The sequence below is a fragment of the Pinus tabuliformis genome, chromosome Q (assembly GCF_031772625.1).
Source record: "Pinus tabuliformis cultivar Carrire ecotype Pingquan chromosome Q, CPIR1, whole genome shotgun sequence".
In the NCBI taxonomy this organism is placed as follows: Eukaryota; Viridiplantae; Streptophyta; class Pinopsida; order Pinales; family Pinaceae; genus Pinus; species Pinus tabuliformis.
This window is the reverse complement of record NC_142296.1, coordinates 184,363,203-184,390,511: the sequence shown is the minus strand read 5'-3', so window position 1 is coordinate 184,390,511 and position 27,309 is coordinate 184,363,203. Positions and strand designations below refer to the sequence as shown.

The window sequence follows — 27,309 nt, the reverse complement described above, 5'->3', positions numbered from 1 at the left end:
ATGCCTACACCTGAGACACTATACTTCTCATCATTACCCATCACTATGAGTATCTGGAGATCTTTCTCCTCCAAAGTACTGAACAAACTCTTATCACCGGTCATGTGGAAAGAAGCTCCACTGTCAAGAAACCAACCACTTCCCACCATGGATGAAACCATGCATGCGAAGAGTGTGAAATCCAACTCGAACTGTGAAGCAAGTGCCTCACCTTCAGATCCTTCCCCATATCCCTTCCTGGATTTCTTCTTTGGGAAATTGGTAGCATAATGGCCCAACTCATGACAACGAAAGCATATCACCTTCGACTTGTCAACCTTCTTCCCATTATTGGAAGAACTGGATTTAGAAAGAGAACCCTTCCTCTTCCCCTTCTTCACCTTACTCGCTAAGGCACAGTTCTCCTCATCATGCATGGATGAAGAACTGCCTCTGGTGCTCCGTCTGATCTCCTCTTGCACAAGATCTGACCAAAGTCTCTCCCATCTTAGCAATTTATCCTTGCCATTGACAGAGTCCTGATAGGAATGCCAACTCTTCGGAAGACCAAGTAGAGCCAAGCTCACCAAGTCCTCATCATCAACAGTCACCCCCACACTTCCCAGCTCATCCCGGCACTGGGTGAACTTCGTGAGATACCTGGGCATACTGTCTCCATTCTCACACTTAATGTTTCTGAGTTTATCCTTGAGCGCCAACTTCCTCTCATCGCTCTTGCTTTGGAATAGATTTGTCAACGCTTTCCACATCAAGTATGGAGAAGCCTTTCCATGCAGGCTGGATACAATGTGATCCTTCACGCCCTCCAACAGAATCATTCGACACTTTGTTGTCTTCTTTTGCCAAACCACAGCTTCAGCAGCATCAGTAGGTTTTGGGACCTCAGCTTCTATGAACTCCTTCAACCCATTGTCATCTAACACCGCCTCCATCCTGTCTTTCCATGCAACATAATTCGAGCTGCCCTCAAGAGCATAGTCCAATCACAATCCATTGAAAGACATTTCAACTTTGACACCAAGAAAAACACTGCTGCGAATTCGAATTCCACCAGCTCAAAACTCAACCGCTTCTAATCTAAAATTCGTGAGAACAAAGTATTTCTCGTACAGAGATTGACTGTATGGGCATTCACCGGATATCTCACCTTCAAATAGAAGGATGAATCCAGAGGCTACCTAGCCCGATTACAGACTCTGCCTGAAGAAATAAAATGTAAACACTTTCTGAATAATAGATCTGATGATCAACTTCGCTCTGATATCCTATAGAACTTTTTCTACAAATCAACCTGCTCTGATAACATGTAGAAATATTGAATAATAAACACTTATTCACAGAGATTATCTCGATTATACGCTATTACAGAATACATGCATAATACATAACCTCCTCTACGTTGATCATCAATTTAGCAGCATCAAAAACAATGAAACACCAATTGCATGCACACATTAACACATTATGTAACCCGGGGAAAGCATACAGCTAAAAACCCCACATTATCTGTATATTATAATGATTGATAACATGTAACAATACATAGTACAATACTCCTCACAAGTACTCAGTACTATCTCCACCTGTTACACACAAAACTAGCTCAGATCCGAACAAGTCACAGGTTCAAATCTTCTCCACTGTTTTGCCTGCCTCCACTGCACAATGCAAAGTGAAAATCGCATGAGCACAGGCTACAATTGCCTTGATATTGGCCCACACTGCACAATCCTCATTGGCATAACTCAATCCCATGCATGTGCAAATCTCATGCACAACTGATAGTCACAACTCACCCTTTCACTTACCTCTAACACCTGTCTCCGTTGAACTATCCATGCACTGAGTTAACTGATGTATTCTTTAGTTGCTTTATGAGTTAATAATTAGTGAATTAATTAACAATCAATTCACACAACTCATCACTAGTGTATTCTTTAGTTAGACTAAATACAACTAGTTCAACTAAGTCAAACTGAACACAACTCCATCAACTCCACAGAACTCACATGCATGAGTTCTAACTGAAGTCCTCCATGCAATAGCTCAACTAACACATAAGAAACCACATGATTCCTTTTTTCAGCTGCATGTTCCAAATCCGTAGCTCAAACTGAAGTGCTCCAAGAGAATAAGATAATGTTTAGAGTCCAAATATTACTAAGGGCTAATAACATTTGACTGTTTCTATTTTTTCCCTGACAGTCTAAAAATAGAATTTGATCACTCCGCTGTGAAACAAAAATAGAAGTCCATCTATTTTTCCCAACATGACCAATCATCCATAAACAACATACTGCAACTCATAGACCATGATCCATATGTCTAAAAATAGACTTTGCGCCAAAAATAGCCTGCGGGCCCACTTAGTGAAGGCGACTTCTTTCCACTAAGCTCCATCATCTTGTTGCATTTTCAACACTCCCTCTCAACAAGATATGGATTATCTGCAACCTCTATCCTGCAACACTGGAATGTTCTGCATGCAACACATTTTCCCGGTCCACTTGCTCCAACAACACTTGAAACAAAAAACACTCCCAACTGACCACTCTGTTGGGCTAGGAACATACTCTGATGTTGAAGCTCTACCTGCTGCTGACAAGTGCTCCCTCTCTGACACCTGTGCTATTGCAACATCTACATGCATCTCGCACCATTGCACACCTCTTTGTGCCACCTAGCACTGTGCAAAACACTTGTGCCTCTCGCATTGCTGCAGCCTGCTAGCTATGCGCTGTCCTGGGATTCCCTGCATTGTCGCTCTCTCTGCCGCTCCATCCGCACCTGTCTCTACCCAATCAATCATTTCCTGCTAATCCACATCGAGGCTCCCATAGCAAGGTCTCATCCAAGAGGTTGGGTACCTCAAGGACCCTGCCCCTCCTCCTTGGGACGATCACTCTATATCGCCCCAACTCCTACCTGGAGGTATGGCTGCATGTGATCCCTCAACCCACCTGGCTCGAAGTTTCCCCCTATTGGAGGTCTCTGCATGAGTAGATGTCTCTACTCGATCTCCTCTCAGCTTCCCTTGTTGTGGCTGCTCCACAACCTCCTGAAGTTGTTGCACCAATCGTGGCTCCTCCACAATCGTCTGAGACTTCTTCTGGCTCTGCATGTTGAGAGGTAAAATACGCTGCCTCTCAACCACCAAGTCTCCATCAGTTGCCTCGCTGCTCAAGGCTTTGCATGCATCTTGAACCTCAAGAGCATACAGGGTCTTGACCCATGAACCAATCTGCTTCACCTGTCTAGTGATGATGTGTCTAAGGAAAACCTTTCCCTTACTGAAGACTACATCATAGCCTCTGTCTTCCAGCATCACGATTGACACCAAGTTTCGCTTCAGTCCTGCTACATACTTGACGTCGATCAAGGTAAGGCGAGCTCCATGCTCCCTCTGAAAAATAACCATGCCTACACCTGAGACACTATACTTCTCATCATTACCCATCACTATGAGTATCTGGAGATCTTTCTCCTCCAAAGTACTCAACAAACTCTTGTCACCGGTCATGTGGAAAGAAGCTCCACTATCAAGAAACCAACCACTTCCCACCATGGATGAAACCATGCATGCGAAGAGTGTGAAATCCAACTCGAACTGTGAAGCAAGTGCCTCACCTTCAGATCCTTCCCCAGATCCCTTCTTGGATTTCGTTTTTGGGAAATTGGTAGCATAATGGCCCAACTCATGACAACGAAAGAATCTCACCTTTGACTTGTCAACCTTCTTCCCATTATTGGAAGAACTGGATTTAGAAAGAGAACCCTTCCTCTTCTCCTTCTTCACCTTACTCGCTAAGGCACAGTTCTCCTCATCATGCATGGATGAAGAACTGCCTCTGGTGCTCCGTCTGATCTCCTCTTGCACAAGATCTGACCAAAGTCTCTCCCATCTTGGCAATTTCTCCTGACCATTGACAGAGTCCTGATAGGAATGCCAACTCTTCGGAAGACCAAGTAGAGCCAAGCTCAGCAAGTCCTCATCATCAACAGTCACCCCCACACTTCCCAGCTCATCCCGGCACTGGGTGAACTTCGTGAGATACCTGGGCATACTGTCTCCATTCTCACACTTAATGTTTCTGAGTTTATCCTTGAGCGCCAACTTCCTCTCGCCGCTCTTCCTTTGGAATAGATCTGTCAACGCTTTCCACATCAAGTATGGAGAAGCCTTTCCATGCAGGCTGGATACAATGTGATCCTTCACGCCCTCAAACATAATCATTCGACACTTTGTTGTCTTCTTTTGCCAAACCACAGCTTCAGCAGCATCAGTAGGTTTTGGGACCTCAGCTTCTATGAACTCCTTCAACCCATTGTCATGTAACACCACCTCCATCCTGTCTTTCCATGCAACATAATTCGAGTTGCCCTCAAGAGCATAGTCCAATCACAATCCATTGAAAGACATTTCAACTTTGACACCAAGAAAAACACTGCTGCGAATTCGAATTCCACCAGCTCAAAACTCAACCGCTTCTGATCTAAAATTCGTGAGAACAAATTATTTCTCGTACAGAGATTGACTGTATGGGCATTCACCGGATATCTCACCTTCGAAAAGAAGGATGAATCCAGAGGCTACCTAACCCGATTACAGACTCTGCCTGAAGAAATAAAATGTAAACACTTTCTGAATAATAGATCTGATGATCAACTTCGCTCTGATATCCTGTAGAACTTTTTCTACAAATCAACCTACTCTGATAACATGTAGAAATATTGAATAATAAACACTTATTCACAGAGATTATCCCGATTATACACTATTACAGAATACATGCATAATACATAACCTCCTCTACGTTGATCATCAATTTAGCATCATCAAAAACAATGAAACATCAATTGCATGCACACATTAACACAATATGTAACCCGGGGAAAGCATACAGCTAAAAACCCCACACTATCTGTATATTATAATGATTGAGAACATGTAACAATACATAGTACAATACTCCTCACAAGTACTCAGTACTATCTCCACCTGTTACACACAAAACTAGCTCAGATCCGAACAAGTCACAGGCTTAAATCTTCTCCACTGTTTTGTCTGCCTCCACTACACAATGCAAAGTGAAAATCACGTGAGCACAGGCTACAACTGCCTTGATATTGGCCCACACTGCACAGTCCTCATTGGCATAACTCAATCCCATGCATGTGCAAATCTCATGCACAACTGATAATCACAACTCACCCTTTCACTTACCTCTAACACCTGTCTCTGTTGAATTGTCCATGCACTGAGTTAACTGATGTATTCTTTAGTTGCTTTATGAGTTAATAATTAGTGAATTAATTAACAATCAATTCACACAACTCATCACTAGTGTATTCTTTAGTTATAATAAATACAACTAGTTCAACTAAGCCAAACTGAACACAACTCCATCAACTCCACAGAACTCACATGCATGAGTTCTAACTGAAGTCCTCCATGAAATAGCTCAACTAACACATAAGAAACCACGTGATTCCTTCTGCCAGCTACTTGTGCCACATCCGTAGCTCGAACTGAAGTGCTCCAAGAGAATAAGATAATGTTTAGAGTCCAAATATTACTAAGGGCTAATAATATTTCACTGTTTCTATTTTTTCCCTGGCAGTCTAAAAATAGACTCTGATCACTCCGTTGTGAACCAAAAATAGAATTCCATCTATTTTTCCCAACATGACCAATCATCCATAAACAGCATACTGCAACTCATAGACCATGATCCATATGTCTAAAAATAGACTTTACGCCAAAAATAGCATGCGGGCCCACTTAGTGAAGGCGACTTCTTTCCACTAAGCTCCATCATCTTGTTGCATTTTCAACATTAAGTTTATTATAATTTTTTTGTGTTTTTTGAAAAAAAATTAATTTAATTTTAGTAGTTTTTTTAATTTTTGTTTGTTTTTTTTTCAATTTTGTTTATAAATTATTTAAGACATTTAATTTGTTTTGTTAATTTTATAGTTTTTTTTTAAACCTAGTTTGTTTTTATTTATTTTTTAAATTTTTAAATTTTTATTTTTTTGTTAATGGTTTTTAAAATTTATGTACTTTTATTTACTTAATTTTATCGTTTTTTAATTTTTATTTTTATTTTCCAATTTTTTTATCGTTTACCACATAGAAAAAATTTACATTTTTTATGTTTTTTTGTCTTTTTTTATATATATTTTTATATTCGTTTTTTTAAGTAATCAACATTTAAAAAAAGAGAAATAAAACAACTAGAAAATTTGTTAAGTAATCATGATTTAAAAAACAATTGGACATAAAAATTTAAAAAAAAAACAAAAACAAAACAAAAACAAAAATAAACAAAAAAAAAAAAAAAAAAAAAAATTTAATAATAATTATGTGTAAAAAAATGTAACATTTAAAAGAAAAATATCCACACTTAATACATTAGAAAATTTAAATTGTCAAAAATAAGCCCTCTAAAAAAAGGGTTGATGCTGCATCAATACGTTTCAAAATCAGCATGAAAATCACTAACATTTAAAAACAAATATTTATATTTGATACATAAGAAAATTTAAAGTATCAAAAATATGCCCCGAACAAAAAAAAAAGTAAAAAAAGTGTATTCTGAATCACCACTTTTTAAAATTGGTTGACTTTTTTGATATCTCAACGATACGAGTAATCGTATCAGTTCTTGTTTCAAAGTTTGCATTGTTTCATATTCTACTTTATACAATAATCAATGGTGGAGGTGAGGGAAAGTGATTCAATTAATTCATAACTCTCTACCTCATTTGGCATTTTTATCTAATGATGTTATTGGTTGTTCAAGAGTTCTCACCGGATGGAATGCTCGTTTCATCATCCTAAATAATGTTTGGTCTATTTGATCGACAATCTTTGTTGATATCTATGCTAAGGACTTCGACATGTCTCTCTATTTTTGCACAAACTTTATGGGTGTTATGGGTCTCTTTTGATTCGAGTCACACTTGTAGAATTTCTTATAGATTCACAAGCTTATGTAATCTACTAAAACAAGAGACAAGAATTTACTTTTACACTTTACAACGGAAGCACATAAATATCTATGAAAACAATAATCGACAAGAGGAAGACAAATCAATGGCACATAACACAATAAATATCTGAGGAAAGCCACAGCGCAAAACCCACTATCTGTTTTGTATTAATCCAGAAAATCAAGATGAAATTACAATGCTTGTTCTCTTTAGAACAATCCTAGCACTCGGAAAATTCAATCTCCAACTCATAAGAAAGCTCAAAGCCAAATCTTAGACTCTTCACAAGCTCTCCAAGTCTCTATTCCAATGTGCCCTTGCTCAAAGAATTTGGATGAATACAATATACTCTGCTCAACCTTGAGCTCAACCTGCACAAGTATTTCCTATCCTCCGCCTGATGACCTCCTTTGGCCAATACTTAGCTAAATTTCCAAGCCTCCAAGCTTATAATTCTTTTCACAATTCCTGAGAGAATTAACATGTATTTAAAGGGAAATTCCTCATCCAAAACTGTGTAATCCCTTCTAGGTTCAGTTCATGATTACATGCACCATTTGTATAACTCATAAAATTATACAACAAATAGTACATTGTCCCTGCACTCTAGTCTCAATTGGGTCTTTCTCAGAATCGACATGCATGAGTTTCTGATGAGGGAATCTTCAGTTAACTGGAGTAGCAGTAGTTGAGTGCACTAATGCATCAACTGATTGTTAACTCACTATTAGTTACTCAAACAGTTTGGAACTAATTTAACTGGACTTGACTCAATAAACTGAGTTAACTAATTACAACTCATACTTAACTCATCCTGGACCCCTATAACAAAGGGAGAACATATACATGACTTCAGAAAGACTTCCAACTCGAAATTCCTAAGTTAACTAAGTCAACTCACTGTAGTTAAACTATTACAAGTTGCTATGAGAATAGGATTCAATTTTAATTCTCAGTTTAATTCCATGACAAATTAAACTAGAATTTATGGATTCTATTTTTATCATTTCTTATTGTTATTTTCAACAGCAATATCATTAGGGGAAATTTGAATTTCTCTTTTGGGGATTCTAAAGTTTCGGATTCATTTATTCAAAATTATCCTCTCTCAGAGTTCTTTATAAACCTTTTTTATGGCATTGGCCTCTTTGATATCCTCCCTACAAAGCTTCTGCCAACCTAGTCAAATAATAGATCAAGCACAACTTGGATTGTGAAGCATTTAGATTATTTTCTTTTATCATAAGGTCTCTTGGACACAAAATTGAGATTAATACAATGGGCCATTGTAAGAGGGGGCTTTCAACACAATTCCGTTGTTTTAGACATCAAGCCCTTTCCCTCTAAGTCCTTCAGTCCTGCTAAAAAAATTAAAATGGCAGCTTATTACTCTTATTTTATTTAACCTCGATACTTGCTTGTGAATCTTTATCTTATTTATGTTCTTTTAGTTATATATTTTCATCAAACAATATCAAAAAATAAGAAAAAAAAAGAGGACACGGAGGTAGGCTCTCAGTCAGTTCAAAACCCTCCAAGGGGAAAACCCGAAAACTCTTATCTTCTTAGATTCTGATCCAAATGAGATACAAATACCCAATACATAAACCAAGTCCTCCCAGTACCAAGTCAACCCTTCCTCAATTCCTTGAATCTACACCAAACTGCAACTTCGACCTGCAACTTCGACCTTGCAACTCCTGAAAAAACCCTAATAATTCCTCCTTCTAGGACATTCCAAGAGCAAGACAGTGCTTCCTAAGGTCATCGAGGTCTAGATAGAGTTTCCTTCCTCCCAGCTACAAGTTCTTGCACTTCGTCATACTACAACTCAAACCTACAACTTTGGCCTCTTCTTGCAACCTAGAAACCCTATAATTTTGCATGTGTGAGAGAGATAAAACCCAAAAACCAATAAATTTCATCTTTCTCCCTTCTTCTTGACCTTCACTCTCCTTCTTGCAGCGACCCAACTATATATCGAACTCCTTCTTATAGATCGAACTTGTGAGCATGTGTCTCCAAATGAAGTCGAACCGCTCTTTATATAGCCTTCTCAAGGGATCAAATTCCCTCCTTTAGCCCGACTTGAGGATCTCAGGGCCAACTTGTAGTCTTGGATATTCCCAGACTTTCTAGACTCAAAGATAACTCCCTTTACAATTACAAATTGTCTGAAAGGGTCTTATAAACATGAAAATATATCCTAATACCTAACAAACCCTAGAAGCACAAAGAACATGCTTTTACCTAAAAGACCATCAATAATGAGCATGAAACCCATGCTTTAATAATAATAAATTTTCTTTTATTTTCTTGTTTGTTACATAGGCTACATATTGAAATGAGTACAACAATCATGACGAAAAGTAGTTACATTTCTCAACACTCTCTTAACTAAGGAGGTATTCATAATTGTACAACCAGTACAACATCATATCTCAAACTAGAGAGTCTTCAAGAAGAGTTGGATTAATAATCCATATTTTAAGCATCATCATTATGACCAACACTCTCCTTGAGGCCTAACTAGAGAAGCTCTACTTTAATCAATAGAAACACACTAGGAGGCTTTATGTGTGATACCGCACTACCTCTCTAAGGTACATACCCCATCTGGACGTCCACAAGGTAGGTCCTTTTAGGACTATTCTTACCTTGTATCTCCATACCCGAGTCCTCAAAGAATATCGGTCCTCTTCTACCACTCTTCTCTTGGATTCATGTCCCATACTCAAAGAATGTCAATCTCTTTCCTTTCTTGGATGTTATATCCTCAAGGAAACCACAGATTCTTATCCAATCCTCTCTCATTCTCTCTTCATCACCCAAAGAGGAGAATGCACATGTGATTTTCATCATCCTTCCCTTTCAATCAAAGAGTAAATCTGTATTCTCCCTTAATCTTGAGAATATACCCTTGCTCCTTATTCATGGAGACTCTTTTTTCTCCCTCTCAAACCAAAGGAGATTCCTTCCTTTCGATAATGGAAGCCAACTTCACAAGCCTTCTAGCTTGTCTTCATCATAGTAGCAGCTATTAGTTCGCCATAGCTATATGGTTCCCTCTTTTTCTTTGCATATCTTGCATCGAGCCTTCTTATTTTCAAGGTATCATGGAGCCATCTCCACTTTTCATTCTTGTGATAGGATCTAGGTCATCTCTCCTACTCATCACTTTCTTCTTCAATCGTGAAGGCATTGCATTAGGCCTTCCCGATCTTCAATATGGTCATGAGAGTGATCTTCCTTGACCTTCAGGTTATCTTCTCATACAACTACCCTTTCAATCCCAATATGGACTTCATCTTGACTTTACATTTTCCAAGTGTTAAACATTCTCAACATTCTTCGTCCATACAGTTGAACTTGCCCCAACTGCCATTAGTATTCCTGCAATATATGTTTCCCAGTAGCCAGAAAATAATATGTTAGCCAGATAACCAAACCATAAATTAAATAGACTTACCTCACCATGGTGATCTTCTCATACCATCAACATCCACATTGACCATCTCCACGTGATATTTCCTTCATGTGTCAGAGTGCCCAAGGATCGAACTTGATTACCAAGTTACAACATTTTTCTGTAGATTATACTTGGATGTTTAATTATCACCTTACATATTCTAAATAAAGTCCTATAAATTCTTAAGTCACGTTTTATTATTTTCTAGCATCATTAATACTTAAGCATATCTTTATAACCAACTTCATCTCATAAGATTCTTTCACATGTGAATCTTATATTAATTTTACTTTTCAACATACATCCCTATGCTCTCGTTCAATCATCTAGATATCCATGTCTCATAAAAGTTTGTATCGTGAGCCATTGCAATCCCTTGTCCTTTTTTCTAGTATGTTTCCACATTACATAGAATACATATTATTCTTGCCATGATGCTTTATCCAAGGACTTTCCAAAATGATGGTCCTTCCCAGATCATGATGATCGATTTTAGAAAGATGACAACCTTTAACATAATGCTAGACAATATCTTGTATGAACAGTATGAAAAATGGTCTAACATTATATCCTAGATGATCTCTATTGAGCAACTTAAACATGTAAATTCCAGACATGCTACTATCATATGTTTCTATCCTATGGTACTTATGCAAAACATATCATTTAAAAGAAAGACCAGCATTCATAAAGAACCTAGAAGTCAATGAACTTTCTTTCAGTAGTAAAGATCCTTCACTTATTCGTTCTTTTCCTTCTTCTTAGGTTCTCCCACTGCTTCAGCTACATGAGCTTCACTTCTATCCTTTCTCTTATTGTTATGTTGATTTGGATAGTCCCTCTCGTAGTGTCCAAACTCATTGCACTTGAAACATTGCACCTTGGACATATATTTCTTCTTGGACATGCCAAACTTTTCCTTCATCTTCTTGACTCGAGTTAGAAAGGCTTGAGACTACTCATTTGATCTAATGTCATCCTTGACCTTGATCCTCGATTCTTCTAGTATGCATTGTGCCCACAATTATTCAAAGGGAGTTGAATCCTTATTGGAGTAAACAGGTGTTGTAAAGTTGCTCCATTCTTGTGGCAATGCATTTAGAACACATGGTCACCTCAGAATCAGTGATGGGTTCCCCAAGCCCTTGAAAATGGTCTCTTAGCTTAGAGACTCTCGTGAGGAAGGATGCCATATTCTCATCCTTCGATTTCATTCTATATAGTTGTTCTATAATGACATCTTTTGACCTATTATACTTACAGAGTACAAATTTACTAACTTATCGTGCATGGCCTTGGAAGTTTTTAGATTTGCAACAAATGGAACAAGAGAATCCTTGATTGATTCAACTATGATCCTTTGAGCTCTTACTTCCCCTTTCTTGTACCCTGTTAGTTATTGTGTCTTATCTTTCTCAAGTTTATTAACTTCTCCAGTAACATATCCCATTACATCTTGTTTTGTCAGTATCAAGTCAATCATTTTCTTACATGCTAGATAGTTTAAATCCCCAATGAGATTTTTGATCTCCTTGCAAAAAGATCCTACATGTCTTGAAGATTTTATTGAAAAGTGTAACTAGGTTCAGTCTTCATAATGACATGAAATTGTGACTTTTTATTTTTATAAGCCTTGCTTCATTGTTTTCATGAGCAAGTGATTTTATTTTAGATGGATCTCATTGAGAGCCTTAGGATTTGTCATTAAAAGTCAAATATTCTATGTCACGTATGAAGAACCCTTCTTGGGGATATAACAATGTATATGAGTCTATAAAGTGTCTAGATAACCCTCCAATGACAAGCACTAATCCACCTCTTGATGTCAGCCTCAATATGCATAAGAATCTCATGTCGGCTCAGCTTATTTGGAGACACTTCTATTCGTAAGTACATGTCGGCTCAATAGGTCAAACATACCACTATAAATAGCAACCTCGACCCAGTTCACAAAGACACGGAATTCAGATATCTTCTTTGAGTTTTTCGGATGGTAGCCAAAGAGGACAGTTCAGATATTTTTAATGAAGAGAATAGTGATGAATTCGGACCTCTAGCACAATCACCCAGCAACTCGGATCTTTGTTTTGGTGTATGGTTACAGTCAAGTGAATTTGGGTATCATTATAGTGAAAAAGGAATTTCGATCCTTTTGTAGACTAAGCACAGTGACAGAATATTGCATAGATGAGAAGATCAGTTAGATATCATGAAGAGATACAGTTCAGAAATTATATGGTACCTAAATTTAAGGTCTTGGTGCCATCTGAAGGAAGAGACAGCAAGGACATCTTCTGGGCTAACCACAGTAAGGAAGTTTGGATCAGAGATACAGAGACAAGTTCAAAGGTCTTTCTAACAGAGATACAGTCTTGAAGACATAATAGTTTGGTATAACCATTGTTCGTTGATGATGACACTAATAAGGTCTCACAAGAAGAGATCTCAGTGATGTCAAGAGGAAGATGAGTCAAGAGAAGAGAACACAGTCAAGATGAATTGTGGCTTGGTCTTGGAGTGGCTAATAGGTCAAGAGTCTTGGTCTTGGTATTCGTCAATTGGAATTTCTATAAGAAGAATTTGTGGGAGTTTTTCTCTCAAGATGGAGAGGCTTTGGCCCTGGCTCATAGCCTACATGCTGTCTCTTGTATATTTTATTTATGCATTGGTCACTGTTTGATAAAGAAGAACATTAAGAATCTAACATGAAGAAGATCCTTGTCTAATAAAAAGCATTCACAAGCAGTCACTAATAGTTAATGCCCTATATTTCTCAATAGATTCATCTATTATGAGATAGTGTGACACTTCATTGAATAATATCTCCAACCTTCTTGATGTCTTCAAGACCTTCGGAGAGTTCTGGATGATTCCCTTGAAAGATGTTCCCTAGGATTCCTCCACTAACAATTTCCAAGATTGATGCCCAGCCTTTGATCTAAACCTAAAAGACTCTTTTTACAGCTTCTGCCCCCCTAACACACCCCAATAGTGAAAACCAATGAGTTAAAACACTATATTGGCTTGCAGATAGAGCGTTAGTCCTACCATTAACGCTTTGTAGCCTCTCCTAAAGTGTGTTAGCTAGCCAATATCTTGATCAGCAACATGTTCTGTGAATTCCTGGGTTGGGGAAGTTGTTTATAGTTTGTTTAAGGATTTACAATTGTGCACTTATGTTTGGTTCCCTGTTTCCTGAGCATTTTTTCTATTTTAGGAAAATAGCTTAAGCGCTTATGTTTTTCATGAAAAGAAAATAAAAAATTGTTTAAAGTTCTTTCTGTTTTCAGTTTGTTAGATTTTGCATCTGTATATTGAGTTAGTTGTTAGAGAGTGTTGCATGTCTGCAAGTTGTGCTAGTGTTTACTGCATTGGATGCATGGTGTTGATTGATGTATAAATGATTCTCTCCTTGTAGAAATAATTCATTCATCGAATTGAAATTGAAAAGCATTTTCTGCATGATTTGTATAAGTGTCACAAAACTCCATACGTCAACACCCCTTCCGAATACATTAATAAAATACATCTAAAATCTATCTCGTAATAAAAACAATCAGCAACTCTTTTGAGTATACACACATATTAGTCTAGGCTAGGATCTTGGGCTAAGCAAGTTGTGAGTTAATTGCCCAAGATCATAAAACTGGGACTAGTGTCATTGAAGAGGAAAAAATCATGCTGCACTCATACTATCCGGGACTGCTCTAGTCAAAGTGGAGTTAAATGCGAGACAACATTGGAATGTGAGAGAAGGTAGTCCGCCTTCGATTGTATCTCCATTGGGTATTTTGTGTATCGGGAATCCCTTCGAGGATATTGGAGTTGAATCGGGGACTCAGGGATCCTGCCCAAATAGCGTATTGTATGTAACCATGTCCCCCCGGTAGTGTCTGTGATTTGAGGTAACTATAGTGACCATACTTTTTTAGGAATGAACATAAGGTGACTGGGGCGGGTTGCGTTGGTATCTAAACAGACGAACATACTTTGTCTTTGGTTTTTGGAAGGGTGCTCGCCTTCACGAGAGTACTTGGCCACTCAATCTGAGGTTCGAGCGAAGCTCAAGAGTAATCGTAACTGTATATTTGGCCATCTCTCTCTTTTAGCCATTGTGATACTGGGTTTCATCTCCAGCAAACAGTGGTTATCAGACAGATTCATATCTCCTTACTACTTGTTGCTTGAATTTTAGATTATTTTTTATTTTTTAGGTGCTAGTTTGTTATCATTGAGACTATAATCAATATCACTATAAAAAAAATTGATGAAATATATCGGTCATCATGGCTACATATGGCTCTCTTCGTCAATCTGAGTGACAGCAAGGTCTTCCTTCACTGACTACGGAGGATCCGTCGAGCCTTGGTGATCCGGATTTCCCCTTTTCGGGTAATCGATCTCCAGTATCTAACACCGAATCAAATAATACATCCCAATACACTATACTGTCGGAGGACTTTTTCACTGAAGCATTTGTACCTCCTTATAATCCTCCTCTCACTAATCCCTTGGGAGCAATATTGATTCAGGTAGCACATTTACCTACCATGTCTTCGACTGTACTTACATCCACCATTCCCTCGGAGACTAATGGGTCGTGGACTTTTGTGGACAACTTTGGTCCACCCTCACTTCCCTAGCCGATAGTCAGTAATACACAACTAATTGGATACTCGGTTATCCAAACTATGCCAAGTTCGAGTAACTTACTTACACCTACTATGAACAAAACCTTGTACATACTGGTTTTTTCCCCTTTTGTGTCTGCTCCTAGACCTTCGGCCGTCACTCCAAATAGCGTTGTTAGCATGGGTACCTTCAATAATCCCTTTGGTTGGAATCCTTTGTTTAGTTCAAACCCTCAAGCTCAAATGCCAAGGGGAAATGTTCCCAACATGCACATAATGGTAGGGGGCATTACTATTCCCCCTCCGCCTCTAGGACAAAATGGACCGTCATTAATTGACATCAATCCTCCAAATGTACACTACCCCCGTGTCAGTGATGTGCCTATGACCAACTACGTTGCTGGTGGGGTCCCTCAACCCGGTCCCGCTCAATCCATTTGAGCACCCCCTCTCAACCTCAATTGAGTCAAAGGGGCAATTTTTATCCTAGAGGCAATCAAGCTTATATCCCCCAACCTAACATCCCATATGGATAGCCACCCTATATGATTGTTCCACCACCACAAGGAAACTATTATCTAACAAACCTATGTATCATATTGGGAACAATATGATGGGTGGACCCCAGGGTCCCTCAAGTCATTCATCATCACCTTGGTCAAACTCGAGGGCACCAAATACTTTGTCTTTTTTGGAAACACTCGACATCCCCGATCTGTACAAACTGACCAATGACCCCATCTACCATAACTTACATTGGCCCCCAATCCCGCACAAAATATCTGCCGACATCCCGAAGTTTGAAGGAAAACAAGGGGATGATCCATATACACGTCACCACCTATCATTTATGGTGCGTATCAAACTCCATTATGGATGACAGTATCTGGCTCTGGCTCTTCCCCCGCACCCTTATTGGCAATGTCACCAAGTGGTACATTGAATTACCATGCGCGTCAGTTAATACCTTTGACACCTTGGCGATGGAATTTTCAAAAAACTTTCAGTTGCCCATCCGCTACGAAACTAAGACGGAACTTCTTACTACCTTACGACAAAGCACCTCCACCCACATCTCCTATCACATTCATGAATGGAGACATAGGCGAAGGCTAGTCAAAGCCCCCATTCTGAATTATCTATTAACAGATTAGTTCTGTAAATCTCTTCTTCCCCAAATCGCTAAGGACGTTGCCTTAGGTGGTGTGGTCACTTTAGACCAATCCATTCATCGTGCCCAGCACTTAGATTTGATTTATTTGCAATCTAACACATTATACGACGTAATCCCCAATGCCCCCATAACTTCCAATGCTCCTGCTACTCAGCAACACGGCACGCGCTCTGACGGTATCATCGGTGCTACCTCTGGGTCGACTGTAAAACAACTTAGCGGGTACATTGCCCAGTTGTCTATTGATCCCGCTACTTTTACCCAATCGGCTTTTCTTCCTACAGCTGCAGTAAACTCTGTGTAATCTATGCAAAAACCCAGCGGCAAGAACAAGAAGAATAAGAAAAATACCTCTCCTTCTGAAGAGCAGCCAGGTAAGCAATCCAACCCCAAGCAGAAAGTTGTTGCACCACCTGATAGTGGAAAGGACAAAGTTGTCAAGTTCCTTTGCAAAATCGATGCGGAAGACCATATGACACATCGATCCCTGCATCTCCAAGAATGCACGGATCTTCTTGCTCAAAAGGATAGTGGCTGGACCCCCACGGTCCTACACAACCCTTTCCCTGCTCAGCACAGTAACATCTTATTGCGAACCCGCCCCAACCCCCGCAAGGGGGCAACAGCAGTTCAAATCATCCTTCCTTTGATGAAGGATTATCGACCGTTTACACCTTTGAAACGGTTGATCTTCAAACACAAGCCAAAACTTATGGAGCTCCAATCGCTAACACTCAGGACGTTGCCTCGAGCTCAAACCCACCACCGCCCAACGATCTTCATATCGAAAGGCCTGTTGTTGATTTTGTAATTCGCCCCCCAAAAGGATCAGTTCGTTGCACAACATATAATACATCTACATGTGTTTCCCATAACTACAGTGTTGTAGAAGACTTGGCGCAAGCACCGTCAACTATGTCTACACTCGAAGTATTGCAAACTTGTCCAGCACAACGGAAAGCTTTGCTTTCGGCTATTGGTGCGGTTGACCCTCAAGATTCCATGTTAGCAATATTCGACATGGAGAAATGTAAACCCGGCCATTCCCACCAAATTGCATTTCAAGTGCAAATTTTTTCGCAAGGTCGAGGTGTACATAGAATTGTCATTGACGAAGACGCTTCGACCTATGTCATGTCTAATTCATGTTGGCTCGCCTTGGGTTCTCCAACCCCCTCTCCGTCATCAAATTCCCTTAAAGCATTCAATGGCCATACATTCATCCCAAAAGATTACCTTATCGACTACCCCATCATTTTGAGTGGGAAAACGGTAACAATAGACATTGAACATAGTTACCGATTAAATGGGAACTATTAACTCAAAACTAGTACTCGAGCCCAAAAATCCCAAAAAAAACATGAAAAAACAACCCAAAAATAAAAAGTGTTGATTCTGCATCACCATTTTTTTCAGAGTAAATTTTCAATATTTTTTAAAAATAACAGTGACAAACAACAAAAATCATTTTGTTTGGTGCACAAAACACCTTTAAATCGTAAAGTGTCGATGTCAGAATAAAGTGTTTTTTCAAGGTACATTTTCAACATTTTTGAATAATGACGTTAAAAATAAAATATCATAACTCTGAAAAACTTTAAATTTCCAACGATTTTCAAACATAACATTAACGATAAAATATCACGCCTTTGAAAAGCCTTAAAATTCCAACGATTTTTAGGTGTGACATTAAATTTAAAATATCACTTCTTTGAAAAACCTTAAAATTCCAACAATTTTCCAGCATGGTGCTATGAAAAAATATTTATAATTGTTTTCAACCATAACATTAAAACAAAATATTACGACTTAGAGAAACATTAAAATCGTGACAATTTTTCAACCATGGAATTAAAACCAAAGATTATGACTACAAAACAATCTTAAGTTTTCAAAATATTTCAAGCATGATATTATGGATAAAAATAATAATAATAATTATGACTAAAAAAACTTAAAAAATGAACACCCGAATGAAAGAGTTATTATACCACAAGTAATTTTTTTAAATGTTAAATGTATAGCGATTTTAAAATCTTAGCCTAAAACAACCCGATACATTGAAAAAATAAAAATAAAAAACTATCAAATTGACACGCAATGTAGTTGAGTTCAACCCATTGTAATGAAAACTTAAAGACCAACCATGAAATTAACACATTGTGGGGCAAACTCGATTCGTTATAATGAAAAATTTAAAATCAACTATCAAATTGCACATAATGAGATCGGGTTGCTAGACAAGCATCGACACGGACCCTATATATATATATATATATATATATATATATAAGAAAACAAAAATTCAAATATTGAACAAAAAAAAAACACAAAAAAAAAAAATCAATTATTGAAAAAAAAATAATAACAAATAATAAATCATAAAAAACATGACAAAAAAATCAAATATAAAAAATATATAAAAATGCAAAAAATTCAAATATTGGGAAAAAATATATAGTTATGACATAAATAAAATGTAAACAAAATTAGCCACACCATGTTAAAAAAAAAAAAAAAAACAAAACAAACCAAATAAAAAATTACAAAAATGAAATACAACATTAAAAAAAATTAAAAACTTATAAACAAAACAAAACAAAAATCCCCAGCGACCACGAGCCCCAACCAGCTAGTGGTGGCAAACGAAAGATTCATGACAAAAAATAAATTAAATATCATAAAATATTTTTATATTCCAGCGTCTGTAATCCATAATGAATTAAGCAAAGTCTTTTGGTAGAAATCACATAAAAGAAATTTTTGGCCAACGCGTTTCGACCCTGGCCCTGATGATGAACCACACTTGTTGGTTCGAAACGCATTAGCGAAAAATTTCTCTTATGTGATTTCTACCGAAAGACTTTGCTTAAATCATAAAAAAAAAATAAAAAAAAACAAACAAACAAACAAAAACAAAAACAAAAAAAAACAAAAAACCATTTTTTAACTTACAAATAAAAAATAAAAAACATCATTTAAAAAAAATTATTAAAAAAAATAAATTCAAAAATAAAAATTCAAAACAATTAAAAATAATAATAAAATTATAAAATTTAAATTATTAAAAAATATGTATTATAAAATTTAAATTATATATATATATAAACCATTAAAATATATATATATATATATATATAAAATCCTGTGGTGTGGTGCTGTTATGGCACCGAATGGTTGGCCACTATAATTGTATCCCGGGCACTAGAAGGAGGTTGATTTTGGGTTATGGTCCCAATCAATCCATCAACAACATTAAATGCACCTGGTGTCTCTTGTTTAAAAGTTCGCAGCGTGGGGCGTCTGGAAGAACATGGCATATATAGACTGGCATATATATATCAAAACCATTGGGCTGGCTTCTAATAATCTAGCTTTACTTTTTGCTGTATAAAAATTTCTTCAGTTGGCACTTGAGCAGAAGATTTCTCAAATTCATATCTACGGAGATTCACCATTAGTTATAAATTGGATGAATGGAACAGCTCAAATCAAAAACTACATTCTCCTTCATCTCAATCAAAAATTTGTAAATTGATTACTTTTTTCCTTCTAAGATCTCATTTGATCATGTCTACAGGCACAAGAATGCAGAAACACATGGTCTCTCCAAAGCTGGATTGGAGATGGGCCAAGGCGCATGCAATGTCAAGGCCAGCAGCAGGTACTTCTTGACCCTTCGGTCTAAATGACTTGTTTAAAATTTCATGCCTGCTATCGTTTTTACTGCCTCCTTTTTGTAATAGATGAGCTAAGACTATGGGCAGGAACTTGTGTCGGACCTATTTACTTGACTTTTCAGATGTTAATGCATGATTGTATCAGTTGTCAAGGCCAGCAGCAGGTACTTCTTGACCCTTCGGTCTCAATGACTTGTTTTTAAAATTTCATGTCTGATATCGGTTTTTACTGCCTCCTTTTTGTAATAGATGAGCTCTTCTATGAGCAGGAACTTATGTCGGACCTATTGACTTGACTTTTCAGATGTTAATGCATGATTGTATCAGTAATATATAGGGGGGGAGATTGATATTCAACAACGCTGTAAATAGTATACACGGGTGGTTTCCAGAGATGGTTAATGAATCCTTTTGGACTGCTCATTATAGGCGGTCAATATGCCATTTTTTAATGCTTTTAAAGCATTTGCAGATATAATTTTGTTTATCTATATGAATGAATTTACAATTTTTTTCTGAGGAATATATATATATATATATTATATATATATCCAGGTCATATTCTCTTAATCAATGAGTAATCAATTTAAATATAGTATAACTAAAGTCGCAGGAAGTAACGGTTATTGCTATAAAGAAACATGGTCTAATCTCTCACCATATTGTCTTTCACCGAAAATGCTATTTTTATCGTAAACAGTTGGTATTAGATTTTTATTCGATATGAAATGTAACATTACTTTTAGTGTTAATAATCCCATATAAAATCTTGAACATTATTAATTTAAGAAAAAAGGATTGAAGTAAACGGAAAACTTCCGCATTGACATTTTTCATCACTCGAAAAGAAGAATTTGCAAAAACACAAGGAACTTGTGAAACGAGGATACAAAATACATCATGATTAGTATGATGTCATGAATTGTTCAAAAATATTTATGCAGACCTTTTGATCTAATTCCCCTATTCCACGGGAATCTCAACATTTGTTGTGTGTTTATTTTGGGTAGCTTCTAAAATAAAACTTCTCCAGAGAAGCTTCTAATCTGTTCAAACACAATAAAAGGTTTCAAATGTTTGTCAGCCTCAAATATTAGATCGTATACCGCTACAAGAGGCAACACACAACATAAACATGAACATTCTTTTTGGCTATGTAGATCAACTATGGCAAAACCATATTGCATAGATAAACATTGACATGAGATGTACAAAAAGGCTGCCAACAACACAACTTCCAAACAGCCCCACTATCACCATCACCTTTGATCACTCCCACTCTGATGGTCTAGGAATCTTTTTATATTCAAAATTGTTGATATCAATTTTTTGCTGCAGAGCCTCTACAAATACCACAAAAATTATCAATCTACGCTAGAAATTGTCTCGATGAAATTCAAAAGCTACCATCACTCCCCCTCTGATGGTCTAGGAATCTTTTTATATTCGAAGTTGTTGATATCAATCTTTTGCTGCAGAGCCTATACAAATAACACAAAAATTATCAGTCAATGCTAGAAACATTCTCAATAAAAATCAAAAGAGACCATGAAAATGGAAAACTTTGAATGCTCTTAAATTTTGATTCTTCCTAGTACCTACAAGTTTGGCATCGTGCCTCCACCACAATTAATGTTTATAAACCATACAAAATGCTTTCAGCCATTTTGAGACAAAAAAAAATAGGAACTCTGATTCGACTATCGTAAGAATTAAATCAGTTTTTGGGCTAGGCAACCTGCCACCTTAAGAAGGGCAGTCAGATTTTATGAAATATGAAGATGAATCCGTACCTTCAGTTCATCCTCTAAATTTGTTTTGCTGCTCTTAGGCCTCACAAATTTGCCAAGAGGCCCTTCTCTGGAAAGAGCTTTTGTCCTTTCAATAGCTTCCCATTCACGATCTTCCCTTACCTCCTCCATGTCCTTTCTGCTTATGACGCATTGGAAAATTAAAAAAGGTTTCCAATTAGTCTCTTACATCTACGAGACACTCCAAATTGTTGTTTGCCATTTGAGCAACACATTAACTTGCCTGCCTTGTTGAAGATGACCAAGACCAACTGCACCAAATATGGTAAGGGAAATTAACGGTAAACCAAATCGTAAGAATGGATTTGTGCGTCCCCATCTCTTGTAATTTGCTATCTTTGATGTGTGTCCATTTGCCGTAGATGTAGGAGCCCTCTCCCTACCACCTTTCACTACACTTACTTCTGATTCCATCGTTTCACTCCAGGCTTAATGCGTTAGACCTACAGGAGAAAGTTCCACTTCAATTATCCTCTAAGAAACAAAAAATTCTGATATTATGCTCAGACAACCAGATGAAACTTGAAAGCCGTCTTGCACATTTAGAAGGATAGCTGAAACAATATCTAATTTTACAGATTAAATTGATGATTATATACATAAGAATAGATGTCAAGCCATAAGATGCAAATAGATTCAAATTTCCAAACAAAATAGCTTTCACAGTCTAGGTCACATTGATTACCATTTTTTAATCATTATAATACAAGACAAATCCAGTCCTAACAAGCTTCTTGGCACATTTAGATTATTGAAAATAACTGGGAAATTATATATACAACAAACATATATTAGGCTTATTAGCCCACAATGAAAACTGAAAGTTGAAAAGCCAGGCCCTCACATGGTTGATTAAAGGCTGCTTCCTTGCATCTCCAAACATATCCTCTACCAGCATAGACTGTAGACTATCTGTGAAGAAAAAACTACACATCCTTATTTGTATATCTGCCATCTTAAATTTAACTTGACGAATAACAGGAGGGAACTACAAAAACATAAACTCAGTCTGGATGTCTTGATTTGAAAACAGTAGAGCTTATTGGAAATTCCATAGTGTTTAAAGTACTCTTCAAAAGCACAGAGATTTCCTTGTGTCAAGATTTATATGAGTCAACTGAAGAATCATTGGAACCAAATCTCACCCAAATTCTGAAATAGCCTCCTTGCAAGTGAACGAGAGAGAGATAGGTATAGTGCACTAGATAGATAAAGTGCAAAAGCCAAGGACAAGTGATAAAATAAAATAAAATATAGAAGAGTGCCCAGGAGAAAAAAACCCAACCACAAGTAGAATGCCATTAGGCTTATAACATTTGGTGTTTCAGATGAAGATTATAAAATGAGATGATACAAATGAGAGCTTGAATTGTGTATTTATACAGGACTCCAATGAAATATATCCTTTCTAGAGGGCGTCCATACCCCAAGAGTGTTATTGGGCCTACATATCAAGTTTGACAAAGTCGACTTTCACCATTAAACCTAATATACAGTAAATGAAATAAAATATGGCCTTGCACATAATTATAAGTAAATAATGATAAATATGAATGTTACAGTACATATGAATGAGTTGTGGCCATGTGTACATACAATGCCAGTAATTCCAACACCCCACCTTGAGTTGAACAAGGGGCATGGAGAGAAGTAATTATAATGCAAATTCACAAATTTAGATTCACCCATACTATTAACCAGAAAGTCAAATCACCGCCCCAAACTCTGTTAATTCTCCTCAACCCCATCAACTGGAAGATTTGTTTCCTAGTAAATTTCCTTGCTGTAAATTAATTAAAAATTTCAGCTTACTAAATAAGCAGCACTGCTGGGATTTTAACAGTAAATAAAAATAAATCAGCCAAAAAAAAAAAATTTAAATAATCTCGTACATATTTCTGCCCTTCAAATTTGTTATTCATTAATTAAATTCTCAGCATACGAGGACTCTCTTCCTAGGAAAATGGCCCATAAAGAATTTTACTGGAAAATTACAGCAAATAAAAAACCTGGCAAATCTGCCCCTGAAGAATCTCAACTGCTGCCGGTATGCCTTCTGTACAGCCCGAACTGCACAACACCTGCAGACTGTCTGCTGTCATATCTGTGACATGTGTCACACTTGCCACCTGAACTCATACCCATGTGGGCAAGCGTTAGCTGCACTCATACAGCCTGCATACATGCATCCCAATATCTCTGTTTTACAACACGTGCAGCCTCTACCATGCTTGTACAGCCTGACAAATGTGACCTGCATATCCTCTTGCTACAAATTAGGTGCTCAGAAAATCTGTACAGTCTCCTTGCTGAATAGCCTAAACTTCATTTCCTGAATCAGAACTTCTTCTTGTTGCTGCACTATTTCCCTTCTTCCCTTACGCTGCACACTTGATGAAAGTCCTCTTCACCTAGTCACTAAGATCCTCACTATCTCATTCTGTCTTGTGCTCACTGCTGTTGTGTCTTCCTCCTTCACCTAGCCTTGATTTTATAATCTTGAGTTCTTGACCAAATCCACAACCCTAATCTCCAAAGTGATTGACAGTTTGCAACTAGATCTCACCTCACTTGAGTTCAATAATTGAGAATCGAGATACATCTAATTCACTAATGTAAATAACCTTTGCATTTCATTGTATTAAACTTCATTTTTTCTTATATGAAGCACTTTACTTTGATTATTATTTTAATTAGAATAATTTTGACAAGGTTAAAGGCCTTGGACAACTTCCACATGTCTAGACACCTATGCCTGTCCAAAAGTACTTATTTGATGCTATTATCATCAGCGAACCCAACATTTCTCCATAAAACCATCAAAATCATCGATGGCCGAGATTATGCTCTAAATAGATTTAGGTGTATGACGTTGTAGTTTGGTAAGGGAAACAAAATATTGAGTAATGCCACATGGTGAGAAGATTTCAGATTTTTTATCACTGTCATACCTGTCAAAGATCTGCTCAAGAGCTATGAGTCCTCTGGGAGTGGGCTTTATCATGGCCTCATCATCATCTTGATATTCACACCCTTCTTCTTTATAGCTAACTTGAAAATATGATAATTCATGCATATTGTTGATAAATCCTAATATATGTTTATCATCTTTGAAAACTTACCAATGATCTAAATTGTTAGGAACAGACGGTCTAAAGATAGCATCCATTTTTAATTGATCTTTTATTAATTCCTCTGCAGGCTGAAATGTTGAAGCTATCACTACCAACTCATCTGCTCTGTTGTTCATTTCCCTAGGAACTGCCATCAGATCTAATGCACCAAAATATTCCATGGCATCCCAGACTACATTTTTGTACCTCCTTAACCTTTCACCTTTGCATTCAATTTTTTTTTTACCTAAAGGATTGCTAAATCAGAGTCGCCTTTAATATTCAATAATTTGATCCCCATGTCTTTAGCAACCCCTAATCCCAATAAGAGTGCTTCATATTCTGCTACATCATTAGTTGCTTGAAACTCTAACCTGTAAGCAAAGTCGAAGGCTTGCCCCAAAGGGGAAGTGATGACAATCCCAAAGCCCTTACCTGACTTTGAGTGGGACCCATCAAAGTCCCTATGCCAGACTTCAGCATTCTTTTCTTCCATAACTTTATCTTTTATAGGTTCTAAAAAATTCGATAAAATAGCATAGTTCCCAAGATCCTTTGTTTCATAGATCAATTCATTCTTTGGTTTCTTGGGATTTTCAACATGATATTTCTTTTCTAGCTCTCTATTGAGTCTAACAAAAGTGTTATCAATGGTTGGGATGGTGGCATATGATAGATCCATTTGGATATTACCACCCAAACTGGAAGCCCATTTTCTAGACAACAGCATACCCCATGCATCTGGCACATCGATGACTATCATGTCCATTAAAATTGAAATATCTGAGTATACTGCAAGGTGCACTTAGAGATCCTTTATTAATCCATATATTTCGATTTTCTTTGTGTCCATGGAACAAATGTTAATATTTCCTCCATGACCTTCTTTGTCATAACATTCGAAGAGGCGCCTTGAGTCTAGCATGCAGTTATGTAGAAGATAATCATTTACTAGCAAAGAGACGAAGAAAGTTTGAGGCTTTTCATTCCCCTTATCCAGATCCATGCTCTGCAATATGCAGGTGCATCTTCATTTTTCTCCTTATAAGTTTTTCATTATTCTTTCCTTGGGTTCTACCACTGGGACTAATACTTTAGCGTTATTTATCCAACCACCCAAATCAATGCCTAAATCTGAGTTTGCAGAAGTGAAAGTTTAGAGAATATTCAGATGAGATTTATTTTGATCCTTATTCCCTTTTCTCTGATAAGTTACTCCCTTATGTCCTGCCATCTCAAGAATTTGTTCAGGTGTGGGCTTCTCTCCATAAATTCTAGTAACATTGTCATAAGAAGCAGTCAGATTATTTGTACTTTGACTCCTCCCCATATTTTCTATCCAATGATCTATAGAAATTGTATGCTTTCTACTCACCATATTTATCTACTCTAGATACTCATTAGTGCCACTTGTTCATGCAAGCTCTTTGTCAACAATTTGGCAGAAAACAAGACAAGTGGATTCTTCATGACGTTTGTTGCAAGGTCTGCAAAAAGGAGCTTGGTGCTCAACCAAATTTATGGTTTCCCACTGGTTAGGTGGCCTCTGATCCTGGGTAGGGCATCTCTTTTGCCACCTATCACTTTGTTTGGGATGGAATTTAATTGCTTGCGACCTTTCCATGGCAATTAATCTATTTTGCATGGCACTCATCTAACTAGCATGGTTGACTTCCATGGCCTTCATTAGTTGAGTCAATTCTTTTAAAGGATCACTAGATGATTCTTTATTTTCTGAACTGACTACTTTGTTCTTAGGCTCCTAAGGCTTTGAAGGAGTTCCCCTTGTGAAACCCAGCAGGTTTGATTTACCCAAGGCTTCATGTTTTTATCAATTTTCACAGCCATTGTTTGGGCAACTTTCAGGCTTGTCGGTTCCCTATCTCTTAGCTGATATCTCATGTCACCACTGAAGGCCTCAATATAATAAATGAGAATAGAGGCGTCAAGAGGTTTAATGTCTGTGTGAAGATTTTTTATTAGATCATTGAATCTTTTATTAAATTCCTCCATTGTCTCATTTTCATTCTTCTTTATTGTGCTAAGTGAAGCCAACAAGTGTTGTTCTTTCTTATCCCCCCATCTCTCACTAAAGGCATCTGTGATTTGTTTGACAGTTGTGAACTTATTGTCATCTTGTTCTGTGAACCAATCTAAAGCATCTTCCTCTAGAGACAGGAAAAACAACTTCATCTTCACATCCTCGTGGTTATGCGCATTACACCACTTACTAACACAAAGGTTAAAATTTCTTAGATGAGTTTTGGCACTTATTGCATTATTCCCCTAAAAGGATGGTAATTTTTGCAAGGCTTTGTCAGGTAGAGCATGATAACCATTAACAGTAGAAAAATCAATAGGGTCATAAAGGTCATTCATTTCTACTTGACAATTATTTAAACAAGAAAGCAAATGGATATCAGAGATTGATTTGT

General features: G+C 37.2%; 1 protein-coding gene across 3 annotated transcripts in view; it reads right to left on the bottom strand.

Moving 5' to 3' along the window:
- Positions 1 to 20,837: 20,837 nt before the first annotated feature.
- LOC149218839 (cytochrome C oxidase assembly protein) overlaps positions 20,838 to 27,309 on the bottom strand; it is a 46,326-nt gene continuing 39,854 nt past the window's right edge. Inside the window, exons 2-5 of one of the 3 annotated variants that reach the window (XM_089384163.1) lie at positions 22,606 to 22,687; positions 21,981 to 22,204; positions 21,744 to 21,875; positions 20,838 to 21,431 (exon numbers count right to left, since the gene is read on the bottom strand). In XM_089384163.1, the coding sequence (XP_089240289.1) occupies positions 21,360 to 21,431; positions 21,744 to 21,875; positions 21,981 to 22,175 (399 nt within the window). In that variant the 5' untranslated portion in view covers positions 22,176 to 22,204; positions 22,606 to 22,687 and the 3' untranslated portion in view covers positions 20,838 to 21,359. The remainder of the gene's footprint in view (positions 21,432 to 21,743; positions 21,876 to 21,980; positions 22,205 to 22,605; positions 22,688 to 27,309) is intronic. The other 2 variants (XM_089384162.1, XM_089384161.1) reach the window with 2 other exon arrangements.